Source organism: Odontomachus brunneus, unplaced genomic scaffold (assembly GCF_010583005.1).
Source record: "Odontomachus brunneus isolate Ranch 3 - 2012 unplaced genomic scaffold, Obru_v1 Obru_scaffold_149, whole genome shotgun sequence".
NCBI lineage: Eukaryota > Metazoa > Arthropoda > Insecta > Hymenoptera > Formicidae > Odontomachus > Odontomachus brunneus.
The window spans coordinates 556,084-574,933 of NW_022639599.1; the positions used below are offsets into that span (position 1 = coordinate 556,084).

An 18,850-nucleotide genomic window follows, 5' to 3' on the forward strand; every position below is an offset into this window, starting at 1 on the left:
AATCTTTTTACTATGCCATTATAATTCCAAATACATTTCATACATTTTTCTCTTAGTGTAACAGAATCGTAGCGGGCATTAATGCATAAAAGAAGGCTGTCTTCATCATACTAATACAGTCAGTTACAACGATTAGTTGTTTGAGAAGTTGTAATTTCGAAATTCTGAAATATGGTACATCTAGCCATAGTCTCTCCTACACGTCATTTTTCCATCAACGAAAGATACATTCCTACGGTATCAATAATTCTTTTTTCTTTTGTCATTATGACTTTTGTCAATCTCTCTTTTGTTCCACTGCTGGAAGATGAAAACATCGATCAGTCGGCAAATACTTCCACTTAACGAAGCAACAACAATAATTTATCGGTGATAGCAATTATCTGTTCCTTTTTTAATTGATACGTAATTATCTGTTCCTTTTCTAATTGATATATAATTATCTGTCCCTTTTCTAATTGATATATAATTTTTACACGATTTGTGACATTTCATTCAATTAGAGATTATTAATATTTTTTTCGTCAACTCCCAAACAATTCTCCGTTAGATACGTTATTACCTAAACGTACGCGGTAATATCGATGGATTTCTCGGTGATAGCGATTATCTGTCCCTTTTCTAATTGATGTATAATTTTTACACGATTTGTGACATTTCATTCAATTAGAGATTATTAATATTTTTTTCGTCAACTCCCAAACAATTCTCCGCTAGATACGTTATTACCTAAACGTACGCGGTAATATCGGTGGACTTAGCTCCTGCCACTTGTTATGTCACCGAGGTACACAGTGCGATTCGAGTTGTGTACTTAGCGATAAACCTCGGCGACGTGAGCGAAAAAGACACGCAGGCCTTCTCGGTATACTGGCATGCCGGAATACACGCGAGAGTACACGTGCATCGTGTACCGGTGCTGCAAGTGTGACAGTAGGTCAAGTTCGCGGTGAATGGCCGGAGTCCGGTGACTCCGGCAGGACTCGATATACAACGTCGCTATCTCTACGTCGCTCCCCTCTCAATTTGTCGCAGACACAGCGGGGACCGTAGGAGATTAACGGTGCGCAATTTTGCGCACTGATCCGCCCGAATTCCACTCGCTGGATTTTCATCTTGGAAATCCGTCAGAGGACAGACAAGCGTCCGCTTCGGGCTATGAAATGCCGGGCGAAATAAGCGGGTCGCATCCAGCGTCGAGCGTTTGAAATTTAAGACACCACGGAAGAGCTTAGAAAATGATTGATGTCGCACAGCGAAGATATCGGTGCTTATGAATTATAAAAGAGTATCTAATATTGTGAACGTTGTTGAACGTAAAAAAAAAGTAAAAAATTACTCCCTTGTTTATCTTCTCGCGTGTTTGCGCCATTTATTCGGTTTAATTAATGCTTAGTTTATATATATATTTTTTTTAATTGATTAACTTTACTATTTTTCCCATGATTAATGTTTTATGTTCGCGTACGATTAAAATTTTCCAACATTTTTACTCGTATACGCGCGTTACTTGAAATTAATAGTAATAATAATTTAATGATATTTTAATAATATAATAATAATTTAAATTGGTGATAATATATATCGGCGATGTATATTACGGTGAATTATCGGGGAATAATATTACGACACGGATAAGTAATAAGATCGCTTTACAAAGGACATTGTTTCGTATCGATTGCATTCCTACTGCTGACATTTTGCTATCCGGCTGTTGTACCGTCGCGGACAATCCAGCTGGAAATGGAGCACGATCGTGAGAACGAAGGAAGTATCGGTAAATTACAGCGCGATTGTCGCGATAAATCGTTATAACGCGAGGAAGAGTGAAACTCCAGATTTTCTGCGACCCGAGAATCGCGATGTACTAAATCCTTTCAGAGCGTCGCTTGTTCAGCGGTTTCCAATCTGACAATAATTATGTCCTCTCTGGAATTTAGAACTCCTTCTCCGATAAGATCGAATTCCCCGGATTCCAGTGAGCGTGAATTAAAAAACGCCGACGTAAGAAGCCATGTCAAACTAGTAAAAGTAAAGTGAGGCAATCACGATTATCGCGAAAATTAATTCCTTTTTTCACCGGCGCGATTTACTCTCACCTACGAGACCAAGGATTAGAAAACAGAACACTCACTCTATGACTAAGATACTGATTTCTTATACATATCTCACTATGACTAAGATACTGATTTCTTATACATATCTCATTATTTCTCCTCAAAAACTTTTCCAGTAAATTCCAATAAAAATAGAATATTAGATTTACGTGGGAGAATCACATTCATATTAAAACATTGAAATTTGAAAAGAAGATGATAAATGATCAAAGAAACTCATCATGAATTTCCTCTCATAAACTTTTCCAATAAAAAATTCCAGTAGAAATAGAAATTAAAGTAGAAGAATTATATATTTTTAGTAAGACATTGAAATTTAAAAAGAAGACAATGAATGACCAATGTGATTATAAAAACAAATTATTATTACTAGAAATACTTGGTATGAAATACTCGGCAGATATGAACCCAATTTGATGATCGGACGCGATGTTTCGCGGTGTGTTCTGTTTTGCCTTCGCTAGAAAATCGCAAGGTATAATCGCGTTTGGTCAAACGTATTTCGCATGCATTAGCATAATTCGATCTATCACCGCGCTGCCGGTTGGCCGAACTCTTTCAACTTCGGCGATGACACGGCGACAAATGTTTACGGTTGACGTTGATGTATTCAAACGACACATATCTCGTGCTGCTGGCATAACTTACATCAGGGATCACAGGCGATGACGTTGGCCAGATATTTCACAGGACTCGCCGAAATGTCTATCGTGTCTGTATATTTTCAAAAATAAGAGTGACCTCGCGATCGCGTACACACACACACACACACACACACACACACGTGATATTTTTCACGCGTGGCATGAATTCCCAAGTCGAGATGAGGATTTCATTCTGGAAATTGGAATTTGAATATGACGCAAGATCGGAAACGTTTCGCTCAATCGCGAAACGATCGTTAGCGATATTGACGACGGCATGTAACGGCGGCGACTAAATAGTGGAAAGTTTCAAAATTTCGTCAGGTCGGATATAGATAATGATACCTTATCCCTCCATATACCGGATAGTGCTCCACCCACGTGTGTATGTATATATATAACTATACACTCACAATTTTATTGTACGCGCAAACTACCGGAGCTCGAGCTACTTTCTATATCGGATAGATGGCAAGTAGCTGCTCCGTTATCTTCTTCACGTTGTTAATTTGGGTTCATGTTCTATTTTTTGCCGTCTCGTATCTTTGGAGGTCACTACCTTATAAGCAGCGCTGGTGTTTTATCAGTGAATAAGAATATCTCAACTATATTCGTTGAAAAATGTGCCTTCGCTCAGTATCAAATTGTTCGTCTAAAAGACGATCTATGCTCCTACCTTCTCCCCTCTCTCTCTCTCTCTCTCTCTCTCTCTCTCTCTCTTTTATATATATATTTATTTATTTATTTATTCCAAAACCGACATATTTATTCCAAAGATATGCTGACTGAGTAACGATTCTCGCAGGCACATCGCCTCTCCGAAAGGCAAACCGCATCAATTGCAGAGTGTTTCGCTGCTAACGGTAGTTTTCACTCGCGAACACTACTTGGTGATACGTGTTCGCGGATCTTTTTACGATTTTCGAAAGTATTCCAAAGTAGTTACATTTCCACGTGGCATAAGCAAGCCTCTAGCCGCTTACCGCGGCGTTCTACGGCAAGAGATAGGGATTATGAGATAGTACGTGACCCGCATCCTAATGCCTGTTCTTCGCAACTGCGCGCTATTAAATTCAAATTAATTCCCAAAGACTGCCGAGCGCATTCCCGTGATTATAAATCAGCTGCTTCACGTCGCGATCGTTCGGAAACTGGAGAAAGTGCGCGCGAATAAGCGCGTCGACGGTGCCGTTTTTTCGTCGAGATTTTCTCAGGAAGATAGAATCCACAAAAAGCCATTCGGACTTAATCGATTCTTCCCACGATTCTTCCGTCCCACCATCTCTCCTCGTTGTTTTCCTCGTCATCCATCAAGACTTTCGCGCATTCATTGTTATTGGGAACGCGCGACCTCGATGATATGTAATACCGTCGTGACTTAATTAACATCTCGCAACGCGAGAGAAGGCAGAGCCACCGTGAGCCGTGTAACAAGCATCCCGACGAAAAGGAGAGATCGAATCGCTAGAGACGAAGTTCTCGAAACATTTTCCGGCAAACAGAAGGAAAGGCAGCCTCCAGTGGCGGTAATTATACGCATCTCTCGCCCCATAAGTATCAACTAATTTCATTAACGGGAATCCCCGCGTGCGACGTGCCTCGTAAAAACGTCCAACAACCGTGTTTCCCGACTCGGTTGCGTTATGCACTTTCTTTCCTAGAGAAACGACCGAAATGCGCTCGTTAGAGCAACACAAGCCGCTTTCTAGATCGAAGCACGCCGCCCATCGAAAATTCTAACCGCGTTTCGCCCCACGGGCCGATCGCGTCGAATCAGAAATGTAATCGCGAGGATTCGCTTGGGAAGGATCGCGCGAGGATGCATTATTAGGTCAGTGTTATTTTATCAGATCAATATTGTATAAGCTCGGTTCTCCAGTCCAACTTGATTGCCCTGTCTGCGTTCAATGGGAACAAGTGGCTCGTCCAACCGAGCGCCATCATCTCACCGTCTCGTAATAGTCTGTGATCCTTCGTCGAAGTCTTGGCAGCGTTCGCGCACCTCCACAGGGTGGCCCAGCTTCTCTGGCCGGGGGAAAATCGAACTTCTTCACTGACCCGATAGATCAGCTGAAGAGAACCGTCGCGGGAAGCGAAACGTTCTCGAGAACGCATCTCGACTCGTAAAGTCACGGTGAAATTGAAGTCGCGCGAAACGCGAATCATTCTGTTAGCGGAGCCGAAGGGAAATTTTTTCCTCCGGCTTGCCGATCCGTCTGAACGTCGCCCGCATAATAATGCACATCGCGGCTTCCGGGTGCGGCGTACCGCGCGATATATAACGTTACTTGCGCGCGAATCTAATTTCACGGACGACCGGGATACATGAAGGATGCGGCTGATGCGCGAAACTCGACAACGCGGCACGCATCTCGCGCGATGAGAGAGAAATTCCCGCGCAGTCAAATCCGATTTCCGACCCAATTTTCCGAGCCGCGAACGGTCTAGAGCGTCGCTTAGCATGCGCTCCGGCTGCAACCTCCTCCGCTTTCTTCCTTTCTTTCACCGAGCAAACCGCCGCGGCGTTTACGCTGACGATGACGACGTCGTCGAGGAATATTCCGTGGAATAGGAGGTCGCGCTGCTTCGCGAGGCGATCCGCGAGTTTAAGGTCAATCTCGAAAGCAGGAACGAACGGTCGCCAAGCCTTTCCGTCTTGTTACACGATCGATTCCACCTGCACAACGCGTCATTCCTTCGCGCCAGGCTCTTCCGCGCAATCCCGCTTGTTTCTCTCGCCAATCAAATGGAGAATTTTTCAGTTATACGGAGCTTTCGCAGTTACACGGCAAGAAACATCTTGCATTTGTGTCGACATCGATCCGTGCAGAAACTTTTGCGTTAAATTTCCCACGTAGTCGTGTGCGTTAATTCGATATATCGCCGTCGCGTTATCTCCACTATTCCGTGCCGAGCTCATACTCGCCATTTCTAAGTGTTAAAATAACACAATTTATATGTAAATGCGCTAATTCTTGTTGGCATATGTAAGGTGTACAGATAAGTTTGTTTTATTTGTTGATATATTTATATCCCCCCCTCGTGTTCAATCAACACAATCTATATGTAAATTCCTGAATTCTTGGTGACACATTTTATATGTAGAATGTAATTTTATATGTTGAATAATAAGTTCTGTCATTTGTTAACATACTTGCCTTGTGTTAAATTTTAAACACCAAAATTAAATAAATTGAGACGTGTGAAATGTGTTAAATTTAACACAAAATTTTTTGCAGCTTACAAATCTTTCTCTTTCTGCTTGTCGCTCTCTTCCTTTTTCCCTCTATCTCTCGTCATAAATTGCAAATCATGCAGAGAACTGAAAAAAAAATCCGAGGCCGAACTTCAGGGACGCGTGTGACGCAGTATTGGGTATCAATCGATCAAAATATTCTTTGACTAAAAAAATCGGCAAATCAATCGTCATACGTAAGATCACAAATAATTTCATCACTTGTTGAAATTAATTATCAATTAAACTGAGATATAATTAATTTAATGACTATTGACTGATTAAAAATTAATTTCCTCAATCGACTAAATTATTTGTAATTATGTATATGAGACAATTAACTAATTTATTGAATATTGACTTGCGGACTATTGTGGTCAAAGAAAACTACCATCGATCAATGCCTGACACTGACGTGTCGCTCATCGAGCGAGCAGAAAGAAAATATTTATAAAAACGTGTTTTCGAAAAAATTAATCAACTTGAATTAGCGTTCCCGACCAACAGCTGGCGACAGAATGACGTTCTATGTCACGTGTATATCTGTCCGAAATCTATATCGAGTTATCATTCATACAAAAGTAAATACAGACATGTCAGTCACTTGTAAATACACTCGCATGTACTCGAGGTATTATCTAGTCAAACATTTGCTCTAGATGAAGATGACAGTTCACTCTCGAAAATATATAAGTCATTAAGGAATAGGAATATTTTATAGACGGGTGTATTCTTGATCTAACGAGATTTCATTATCGCGCGCGCGTGTGACGAACACAAAGAGATGCTGTTCACGGGCGATCACGATCGCTGCGGACCCGTACGATTAATGGAACGAAACGTTGAAATAAACTCCTAACCGGGCCGGTGCGCCTGACCCGTTACTTCCAGAATTTCGCAAACGGGACTCCCACTTTCGTTTTCCATCGAGAGCCACACACGCCCGGGGCCGTTATCGAGCCGTTGGTGAATGTACCGTTACATTTCGTACTCACAGGGCGCCTTGAGCTTCTTTTTCGCCGTCTGCATGCTGCCGTTGGATCTGAGCGTGATGCCGATGCTCTTGGATTTCGCGACCGAGCTCTCCACGACACCCGGTGGAGATATTATGCCACCTTGCTCCATATCGGCGCAATTAAGAGATCACTGAAAGATAGAGGAGCGTTACGCCGCTGCGAATCTAACAGATGAAATATTAGCCGATTTTATCTTATCTAAGCGTCATTGCGATAAATCATGTGGATCTCTGCTCAGCGACTCTCTTGTCAATTCGACGGAGTTGAAACGAGGAAAAATAATAGGACCGAGTTAGTGCTGTTGATTTCGACCACCCAGGTACCCGAGTCTTTCGAATATTGCTCCAACATGTTGACTCGAGAGCTTCACGCTTAGTCGGGCCGAAAGAATGTTTATTTTGCGTCTGTATACTTTCTGCATATGAGCAATTTGCGGCTAAAGTTAATTTATCCATAGTTATACAAGAACGTTTCAACTCACAAAATTATGATTTTTTGTTAACGGGTAGTCCATACGTCTTTCTACGTAAAACAAAATAAAATCCAAGTCTTATGAGTGTTCAAGATTAATTGAAAAACACTTTTTTATTTTCTATTAGTCGCGCCATTTTTTATTAGTCTTTTTTATCCAATATTTTTCTAAGGGTCAAACTTGCTAATGAATATCTTTGAACAGAAAATTGATTATATTTGACTTTTTGAACAATTGCGAAGAACCATGGTGTTATCTATATTTTTTAAATCATGTATCAAATTTTCATATCTATTTTTCTCCAAATGCACCTTGTGTTAAATCATTCTTGCATAAGTATTTAATGATTGACCTTTGTCCGCACAGGTCCAGGAAAGTGTCACTTATTTATCTAAGTGTCACTTATTTATCAAGCGCGGTGTATCTGATTTGTATCTATCTGATTTGAATTCGATTTGAGTTAATTACATTGATAAGAGTTACACAGAAGGTAGTTGAAACGTCTTTAACGAATCTGTACAATTTGCGATTTCATTCGTATCATATACACATATGTTTAACATCTATGATAACATAGTGCGATTTTACACACTTCTACGCACTTCTAATCTTATTAATTTTTTTACCTTTCCTGATCTTTGCGACCAAAGAGCCTTACTTATCATTTAATTAGCTATCTTATAATTATATTTACTACTTAATTTGACGAATACCCGAAATAATTGGATATTTGCATTTGTTATTGATTTTTTAACAATAACAAATAACAAACGAACGCACGTTCGTAACTATCTGTCATTTGGTCGCCCGGTTTAATAACCGCGAGTGTGGGTGTAGCCGGCCAGGTACAGAAATATCCGGGGGTCGTACTAACAGCACTCTGGACCGAGCGCGAATTCGAGAGTGTAACGCACTGCCGGAGGGCGTCATTTTCCCTGATCAACAAAACACGTGTTTTCAATTAGCCGCTATTAGTACCGATCAGTCCCGGAAAAAATCCCGACAAATTTGCGCCAAATGTTATGATAGAGTGTTGTTGAGTTTCGAGCGCACGGTGACCGCGGGCGAATCACGAAATTACGATCGATCGCCCGGCGCGAACTCGCCACTCGCTGGCTTCGCGACATTAGAATGCCAAGCGCGCGGCTCTTCAGTCGATCGATAATAATGCAAATAGCGTTATCTTGTTGGACTTAGGACATTTAGGCGGGATTACATCGTCACGTCGAGCGATCGTATCATCGTGCAAATAACGAGCGCAAGTTATGGAAGCTGACCGCCGCTAATTGAGTTCCGCGAGCTGTCGGACGTTTCGCTTTGACGTTTCGCACGCGTGCGGATAATTGAATCGTGCGCGACTCGAGATTGCGCGGCTGCATCCGCGCTTAATCGGCTTCGTGATCAAGCGAACGTGTATGTGGTCGCCGATTAATCATCTATCTATCGTTCGCGCGGATCGCGCCGCGACTTTCGCGATTTGTGCGTCGGCCGACATTTGAAATCGCGTGCCGCGCATACCGCGCGCATTTCGTCGTCACGCGTCGCTAATTGTGCGTTATCTAAGTCACGGAGGAACGCCAGTTGTTTTAGATCGTGGTTTGGTTAACTTAAGTTAGGTTTCTTAATCAAGGGAAGCGAAAAAAGCCGACAGCTAATCCGCTCGTTATCTGTCGCGCTGACATCCTGATTTCTCGCGATGGTCTTTGAATATCTTGAATTGTGTAATTTTCCGTCTCTTTTTGACCGAAAACACACATTTTCCGCTGCACCGTTGACCGTTATCGGTATTATGCGGTAATTGTGCGCTTCTCGGTCTGACAATGTCGCGAATTCTACTTGACGCGACAGTTGCAGCAACGTCAATTAAAAAAAGTTGTTAATGTCCGCGCCTTCGATAACTCAGAATTTTTCTTTTCGAGTTCGGAGGTCAGCTTACGCGGACACTACGTGCTGACCGGAACTGGTACAGGGTAGTCGTTCACAGTCTCGCAACCAAATAAAAGAAATGCCGGAGATTCGGTGTACTTCTTGCTCTCTTTATTGTACGATAACGAGCGGCGACTTCCTATGCAAACTTGCGGCGCGCGTTTTCGTCCATCCTTCGCGTTACGTTGCTCGCTCGAGAGTTGTGGCCAGTCTAGACCTGATACTATTGTCTATTACGAGACAAAAGGCTTCGAGATCGTTTGACGAGCGACCGTGAGAAGGACGGAATATTTACAATTCGGATAATATGTGTGTGGTCTCGACGAACGCTCTCGAAGCATTCGTAATGACAAGACGGCTGTCGCTGGGCCGTTTCCACAGTAAGTATTCGTAAGAATATAACGCGAACATTCTCAACAAAAGTATATAAATAAAATCGGTGGTTTTACGGGAGGAATTGTGTAGCTAAAATTAGAATAGATGTACAATTTTGTAACTATGAGGTGTTTCCTAATTGCTGAAAAGTTGTTGTCGAAATCAGCGTTTTATCGTTATAATAATATAAATGTTGATAACGTATAGAAAGAACATGCATAGATTAGTTTCAATAAGAACTTTTCAAAAATTAGGGAGAATCTCACAGATGTTACGAAATTGAGGATTCTGAGACTAAACGCTGCGAGTTAATCGCGAGACTTGACAGATGAACGGGAAAGGTAAAATTTTGTAACCGGAGAATAAATCGACGTTCTTTCTTTCATTTCGTATGGGCTGCTGGCATTTTGGGAACTAAAATATAATATTAAAAGTTTGTTATATTTGCAGCGAAGTTTATCATGCTCCTACACAAAATAAGCTTTACTGACAATCTATTCTTGTGCTACTAGAAACATATAATAAAACTGAAAAAAATTTTTACGAGAAAAGAATATTATGATATCAAGAATATTATGATTTCGTTAATCGGCTTATCGATCATGTATCTTCCAACTGATATTATCATCTTTTGCTAATCTGCCTTCGATCGATTACGATTGAATTTTCGAAAATCATGTTTGCACGCATTCACTTATCGTGTATCGATATCGATCGAAGCGATCGCGTAAAATTCGCGACGTTCCGTCAAGAAAACGAGATCGCGGGAAAGGAGGCGAATGCTGGGCGATTGTCGCAGAACGGCTGCTGTGCTACTTACCCCGAGAAGAACACGTGAATGCGGTGTGCGTCTCGAGATCGCCGCCCAGTTCCGGCGGAAACGCGGTGATTCCGTGAGATTCCGTTTGAATTCCTCCTCGAGCGACCCGCGCTTGATGTCGATGCACGTGACGACGGTGATTGACGCACGTCGATTCGGCGGATCGATGAGCGGCGCTCTATTGTTTATGTCCCGTCTTTTATTGCTACGCGGTTTGGAGGAGACTGCTTTCGCGAGGCGCGCTCGCCTCTATATGTAGAAACCCTCCACTGCCAACGGTCGCCGGCCGTCAGTCTCCCGTTATGCTGTTCCGTGTGTGTGCACGGCCACGCGAACACACGATCGCAAAAGATACGCACGTTCCTCCTGCCGAATTATCGAGATGCCGCCGCGCGCTCCCTCGACCATGCTTCCGCGTCGGGAAATATTTACTACTCATTTACCCCTCGTGTTATTGTATACGTGAAATACGTGAAAAATATGAAATCGAAATAAAGCCACCAGCTATTTCAGCCGGAGCCTTGCGCGTCGATCGATCATCTTCGAAATGATCACCGGTGTGATCGAGCGCGAGTGACAATCTCGACGCACGACACTTCGCTCGCGTAACGAGTGGGGAGTCGTTGCCTGATAATCCCCGGGGAAGAAACGCGCGTTCCCCTTGCAAAAGAGATCGAACAATTCCGCACGGAGCTGGCGCGCGAGATCATGGCGAATATTTATAACTTTATCGCGTGGATGAGTAATTTGCATACATATGTCTGCCTCGAGGTGTAATTCCAGTTTACATATTTGCTCATACGGCTAATTTAATCGGCCGCGTCAAGCTAAAATTCACCGTCACTGATAGCAGAGAAACATTAGTGAAAAAATAGATGGATTTATTTATAAAGCGTTCTGGAACATTGTTTCCCCAAGCGCAAGAACGATATGCAAACAGAGATCGACTCATTGCGTTATATACGTATATAGTGTGACATGAGTTGCGATCACATTGGTGTGTTTCGAAAGAAAATAAGGTATGAAAGAAGTGAGCAAATTTCAATTTATTGCCAAGAAAACACCCACCAAACAGTCTCTAAATTACACTGTCCAACAAAATTTAATTTCTTTTTCCTGCGGCGATCATAGCCAAGTCCGCCAGGAAAAAATGCCCATCACATTAAGTTTTTGAGATAAATCAAGTAATATGGAGTAAAATCGAGTAAAAAATTATGGATAAATCGAGTAAAAAACTGCGTTTTTTGCCATATTTACCAATTTTTTGTGGCCAAACAAAATTTTATTTTTTTATTTTATTGACGCCATTTTAAAATGCTATTCTTCATCTTTAAAACGAATTGTTATTTTGTACTATGCAATTTTTTCATCGAGTTATAAACGTTTTTCAAAATGTAAAATGTCGGATCTAAATTGGCTGATTGAAACTGGAAAGTAGATGGATTTGTATGAAATAGGTATCCTAGTGTTTTCGGAGTCGCTAATGCCGAATCTGAAAATCAAAATTTCATAACAGCGACCCCAAAACCCCGAGTACTAACTTTGATCCGAATTGAGTTACTTTTCTTATTTCGGTCTGCCATATTGAATCCGCCATTTTGAATTTCGAAATTTTGAGTTCAGATTTGGCGTCAGCGATCCCGAAAACCCTAGAATACCCATTTTCATACAAATCCATCTACTTTCCAGTTTCAATCAGCCAATTTAGATCCGACATGATTTACATTTCGGGAAACGTTCAGAATTCGGTGAAAAAAAATCGTACAGTAAAAAATAAAAATTCGTTTTAAAGGTGAAGAATAGCACTTTAAAGTTACATCAATGAAATTGAAAAATAAAATTTCATTTGGCCTAAAAAAATTAATAAATATGACAAAAAACGCAATTTTTTACCCATATTACTCGTTTTATCTAAAAAACCTGATGTGCATTTTTTGCCGGCAAATTTTCAGCGACCTCAAATTTATTAAGAAATATTAGCCTTTGTCGCTGCAGATTTTTTTGTTGAAAAAAATTTTGTGTTATTAGAACATCCTGCAGAAAAAAATTGAATAAAATCTTGATTTGAATGTTTTTAGGGAGAAAGAGGGAGAAACAGAGATGAGGTGAGAGGATACACAGATAACAAAATTGCATTTCCGTGTGAATTTCGCGAATGAAGTTCATTCGAGTGAAAACTTAATTCGCGAATGAGCTGCAAAGATATATGGCGCTAGAGGTTGAAAGATCGGGACTGCTCTCTCGGCCGTCTTTTCGAGAAACTCACCGGTAGAAACGCCGCACGTGTTCCTTGTTCGATTGTGATGAATTCCCTTCAGATGGGCCACGCTTCACTCGCGGCGTTCAATCGTCGCGTTTTGCACGATTACCTTTAAAAATGCGAAACTGCAGGTTTCATCGAAAGCTCTCGATGGCTTTTCGAGATTGACGAGATTTCTAAATACACAATTACATTAAATAATCGAGGCGATTAGACTATCAAGAGTCGCTCCGCCATTAGTCAACCGCACTTTACATAATATTGTCGTGTCCGACACGGTCGGTGCTTAAACAATGAGAGACGATGGCATCGCTTTTTTCCTCCGCGACGCAGAAGATTCGCCGCGTTCTCATTAAGTGTTTTATAATTTTTCGCCATTTTGTTGCTATTAGTATCATCCGTATCGTCATTGCTATCGCTTGCATCGCTGAATTATCGATTAGATTTGATCTATGGAACTTTTACAGCAAAATGACTGCGCGATTCTTCCCAGAGTATTTTTTTTAAACAGGCATATCTAAATTTCTTTTTTCTTTATCGCCGTTTTTTTGGAGAATTTTCAAAAGTAGAATATGTACAATTTTCATTCACATTTGTGAATTGAAGAAAATATAATAATTTAAGTAAATCAAAAAAAGGAATTTAGTGTTTCATCACGAAAATTCCGCGGGCATATCATTCGAAGGCTTCAATTAATATAAGTGGAACCAATGTATCGATTGATTACAATTACGAGATTGGAGTATTATCTCTTATGGAAAATAACATTTGTGATTAGGTTATCGGGGTGTCTTATTTTCTCCAGCGGTTGAGCACCTCGAACACCTGATAACCCAAATACAATTTCTCACCGCGATTTTTCCTGCCTCGCCGAGATCTGTTTCATTTTTTCGTGTTTCCTTTACGTCAGACAGGTCCCTTAATTCCCGGCCGCGTCTTACTTTCGACAAATTTTTCCACGGCTGCGCCCGCAGTACGTAACAACGATGTTCCAGCGCGCGCGCGCTGATCAATCACTCCGCCGTGATCGATAGACGGGCACTCGTCCGTCGGTTCTTGCCGAGGCGGTGGAAAAATCGCGTGATCGATGAAGTTAAAAGTGCAATCCCTCGAAATGATATCGCGCAAATGGCAGGGATACAAAGCGCCGTAGTGGACAAGCGGTATTTCGCGCGGGAGATGGAGGAGAGGAGACGGATAAATAATGTATCCGCCGTAATCGCGGCGCGTTTCTTTCGACTCCGGGTAAGGAACAGTAGGTCACCCGGTGCGACGGAAAACGCGCCGAGACCCGATGTTTCTATTAGAGACAAATGGCTGCCCTGACCTCCTCCAATTGCGCGACAACCGAGCCGCGGCGGATTTTTTTTTCTCGCGCTCCCTCGAAGACCCGCGACGAATGGTTCGCGAACGTGAACGGTTAACGACGATACGATGATACAATTATGGTAATATAACGACAATACGCGGTAAGAAATCCAAAGCAACATCGGGTAAAACAAATCAATATTCGCGGCGCGCTAATTCCGCGCTAATTCCGAACGAGAATACCGAACTGGTGATTCAAAACATTTAATAGTGCATTAATGGGTGCATTACCGACGATAATCGCGTATAGCGCGACGAGAAACTGAGGAAAAAGTGTTTCGTATTTGTAACTGTTATCACATAGACAAATAATTATTACGAATTGTGTGTCAAGGAAATAATTTTTTATTAAATTCCACTGTGTAATGTTAGTAATGATAACTTTACATGCATGTTACTACTATCATTTCGCGACGAAAGATATGGTGGTTGAGATCAAAACTAACTAGGGGTAAATTGAATAGCGGCGGAATTTGGATAATATTAAGCGTTTGCGACAATTTCAGAAAAATATGAGACGCCTTGTTTTATGTTTCAGGTTAACACGTTATATATTCATATTTTTATGCTATATATCATATTTTTCTGAAATTTTCGCAAACGCTTAATATTATCCAAATTCCCCCGCTATTCAATTTACTCCGCTGTACCTTATAATTTCAGTTAATCTTTTCCTCTCTTAGTACAAAAAATTCGGTTGTTAAATAAAAGGATAATCGTGTATGCACGCGTTCCCTGAAATAAGGGAAAAGAGAAGCGGATAGAAAAGATTGGCGGATAGAAACTCTCGCGATCGCGAGCCCTCGTTAAAACGGCGATCGGCGAAGCCTTTACACGTGTAAAAGTAACCTCGTATAAAATTGCAGCCATTCATACTCCGCACGCTCCGGAGGAAAAATACAGAGCCGGCTATCTATCATCCGTGGAGCTTCATCGTGCTCCGAAGCGGGAAATGCTCCGCGCGCTCCGGGAATCTACGTGAGTCTACCGCGTGATAGAATGCGCGTCCTCGATTACTATTTCATACGTTAAGCCGGCGCAATGTACGCGCGTCGCTAACGAACCAACGTCCGCTCGGCTTCCGTGTCTTCACGAAAACTAACAATCACTCAGCTTACGTAATAAAGTGCGCAGAGGACGTCCTCGTGTGACGGATGGACAGACGACGGACAAGCCTTTCGAACACGACGCTTGTTCTCGCGCGGAAAATGTGTCGTATCTCGTAATCGTACTCATAATCTCTAAGCTGTATCTTCCGCTAAAATTCTACACTTAAAACTGATAATTCGTTAGACTGTAAGATATTTTTGTGTCAAATTTAACACATTTTACATGTCCCAATTTATTCGCTTTAATTTTTGCGTTATTTTAACACGCGGCGAATATATGGACAAATAGCAAAACTCATCTATACACTTTGCGTATAAGATATATTTCACCGAGAATTGTAACTCTTATACATTTACATTAGATGGATTGCGTTATTTGGAATTCGGATGCTCAGAAATGGTAGATTCTTTGTAAATTCAACGCAGAATATTCAACGACAATATTCAAATAATACAACGACAATAAATCGAATTTATTAGATTGAGACACGGGAATGTTAAAAATTCACAGATAAAAGTTTTTATACATATCAACTTTGACACAAATGTTAAATATTTTTCACTAGTATAAGCACTGCAATCAGTAAAATTTTGCTGAAAGGTTCAGTTAATAGTAGCGACTGTTACCATTATTGATATAGTTTGCAAACAGTGCTATCGTATGCAAATTGCGTGGAAGCCGTTAATTCAATCGCCACGAACGCAGAAAGTTACATTTCATACAGCGTATAACCGAATTTGTGTACTACAGGTGAAATTTCACTTCCACAAATCAAAATCAGTGAACTGTACGATGGAGCAATGTAAAGTGGTAGTGTTTCCACTGAAAATTCGCCAACACTCACTGATTCCAGGTGAAATATTCCTTTTTAATATCCGATTCAATCAGATGTGTTTTTATTGATTCACTTTAAGAGAGTGTGTGTAATCACGATGATACGCGACGCGCCGCGTCTCATCTTCCTCATCCCGCCTCATATTCCGTACATGCAGACAGACAGCAAGGCTGCCCGGTCGGCGAGGAATATGTCAGGGCCTCGTGAGAAAATCGCGGCGGGATCCGAGGAGAGAGAAAGAGAGAGAGAGAGAGAAAGAAAGACAGGTGGTTACGCATTTTTCCGCCGATCACGCGAGAAAATACGCGATCGCAGCCTCCTGCTCCCTTCCTCTCTCCCCCGTTTCGCCTGCTCTTTTTCCTCGACCGTTGTCTCGCCTTTCCCGCGGCTGCAATTGTCTCGCAATTTCCTCCGCAACAGTTATCGGATCGGAGACTGATTGACAAAAAACTTCCGATCACCCCGCGACGCGCAATTGCACCTTGCAATCGGCCGCGAGTGAAACGAGCCGAGCCAGAGGGCGAGGAAGAAAGGGAGAGAGAGAGAGAGAGAGAGACACAGAAAGAACGCGAAGCTTGTGACATCTCCGACAGCCCGGAGACATAATTCGCGAATGGGTCTATACTGACGGTTTCTGGGAAGCAGGAGACTTTTCGCCGAGTGAAACGACTGTTCCGCAGCTTCGCTCGCTCTCCTATGTTTAGCGTTTAGCTTCACGGACCCGGGGACTCGCTCCAACTTGCAGTCATGTCGACTGCGCGCACCGTCTTCGGGGTACTTTCGCTCCGAGCCAAGCACCGCTCTCCGCGCGCCACTTTAATAAAGAGATTAACGTCGCGATCTGCGAATGGAAAGGAACGTGCCTATCCCCGTTGCGATTTACGGGCATCGGACGCGCGCACAAAACCGACGCTGTACCGATATCGTCGCGGCGATCGGCACAGCGGACAAATGAGAGTCGGAATCAGATAGCCGTGTTTAAACGCGCTAAGCGCGCCACGCGAATGGGAACCTAAATCTCCGCTAACGATCGTTTTTAGCCGTCGCAGCGACGTGTCTGTTCGCCGCATCGCGGAAATGTATGGATACCGGCGAATTCGCAGGTGTCCGCGCTCACGCAGCTGTAGAATTACGGTATATGGGGCAAAAAGGAGGAAGGCGAAGGCTGCGCGAAGAAACTGCGATATATTAGAAGAGGGAGATAGAGAGAGAAATCGTCGGTGAAGGTGGAGGATAATCCGCTTTCTGAGGCCTTAATAAAGCAGACTCGACGTGATAATTACGCGAGGCCCGCGCGCGCCTTTAATTGCCCGGCACGTTAATCGATTTTGTCCGGCGTAGGAATTAATTGTGCGCGGAATCGTGGAATCGTCAGCGTGCCGGTGAAAAAGAGGTAGCATATTCCGTGAGCGCGATCACACACGTGCCGTCATCGCGATGCGAATCGAGAAGGATATCACGAAGGATGTGCACCGCGTGTACGTGTCCGAAGAGCTTATTTCGATTTTTGCAGGATATAACGTTATCACGATGTATTCAATAATACATGCTTGTCTGTCCCGCGTGTCGGGAAAAGGGACACTGACGCAAACGCGTTAATACAGACGTAGCGACGATACGGCACGATGAAGCGACGATCATTAATCTTGTTTAACCAGGACGACCAGCGCCACGTGAGATTATTAGTGATAGTACCCGCCGCGTGTTATCTCGAATAAGATATCCCCCTCTGGGGTTTGTATTAATAGTACTTGAAACGCGTCTCATGTGAAATGACCAGACGTGAGTGTGGAGTTGAATGCGAGTTTTTCGGTAAAATCGCGACTCCAAGGGCAATATCGCGTGAGATTCGACTGAATAAATCCAATTCTGAGATTTATATTGATAGTCGTTACTTGAAAGTTGTCCTATGTGAGATACTCGGAATACCTGAATTTGGAGGTAGACTTAAATTTGTTATTTGAATTATATAATATACGTCACATTTGTAATTGTGATTCAGCTGAAAAATTTACATCTAGCTCTAAATGCAAGTCTCAGGATCGTATTAATAGTTGTCATCTAAAACTTGTCTCATATGATATTCTTAGATTCTCATTCAGAATTAGATCCAAGTTTTTCAGTTGAATTATGATTTATGTGACGTTTATATCTGTAATCGAAATTCTAGATTCTAGAGAGACTAAAAAGTTCTCATCTAACTCTGAATTTAAACCTAAGTATCTTGCTTGAAGCGAAGTTCAAATAACGACTATTAATACTGCTCTCAATGTCTCATCTGAGGCAAGTTTGAAGTAATCGCTATTAATACAAGTCCACAATTCGTCTTCAAGTCGCTTTGAGATTTGTTACATGTTATGACTTTTTAGAGATACTCAGACCTAAATTTAGAGTTAAATCTGTGCTTTACAGTTGAATTATATATTATGATATATGCAATATTGTATTTGTAATCACGACTCAACTGAAAAACTTACGTTTAACTCTAAATGCAGATTTAAGAATTTAAAACAGGTAATTGCAAGTGATGATTATATTAATACTCAACTAGGAATTTATCTCATGGTTCAGATTAATCCCGACTGGTTATTTGGTTTGGACAAGAGGATGTTATATATATATATATATATATATATATATATATATATATATATATATATATATATATATAT

At 41.8% G+C, this 18,850-nt stretch overlaps 1 protein-coding gene across 1 annotated transcript in view; it reads right to left on the reverse strand.

Moving 5' to 3' along the window:
* The window catches only part of LOC116850551, a 55,292-nt gene extending 44,424 nt beyond the window's left edge, over positions 1–10,868 (reverse strand). The window contains exons 1-2 of the mRNA XM_032828963.1: positions 10,606–10,868; positions 6,992–7,142 (exon numbers count right to left, since the gene is read on the reverse strand). Of these exons, the coding sequence (XP_032684854.1) occupies positions 6,992–7,121 (130 nt within the window). The 5' untranslated portion in view covers positions 7,122–7,142; positions 10,606–10,868. The remainder of the gene's footprint in view (positions 1–6,991; positions 7,143–10,605) is intronic.
* Positions 10,869–18,850: the final 7,982 nt, after the last annotated feature.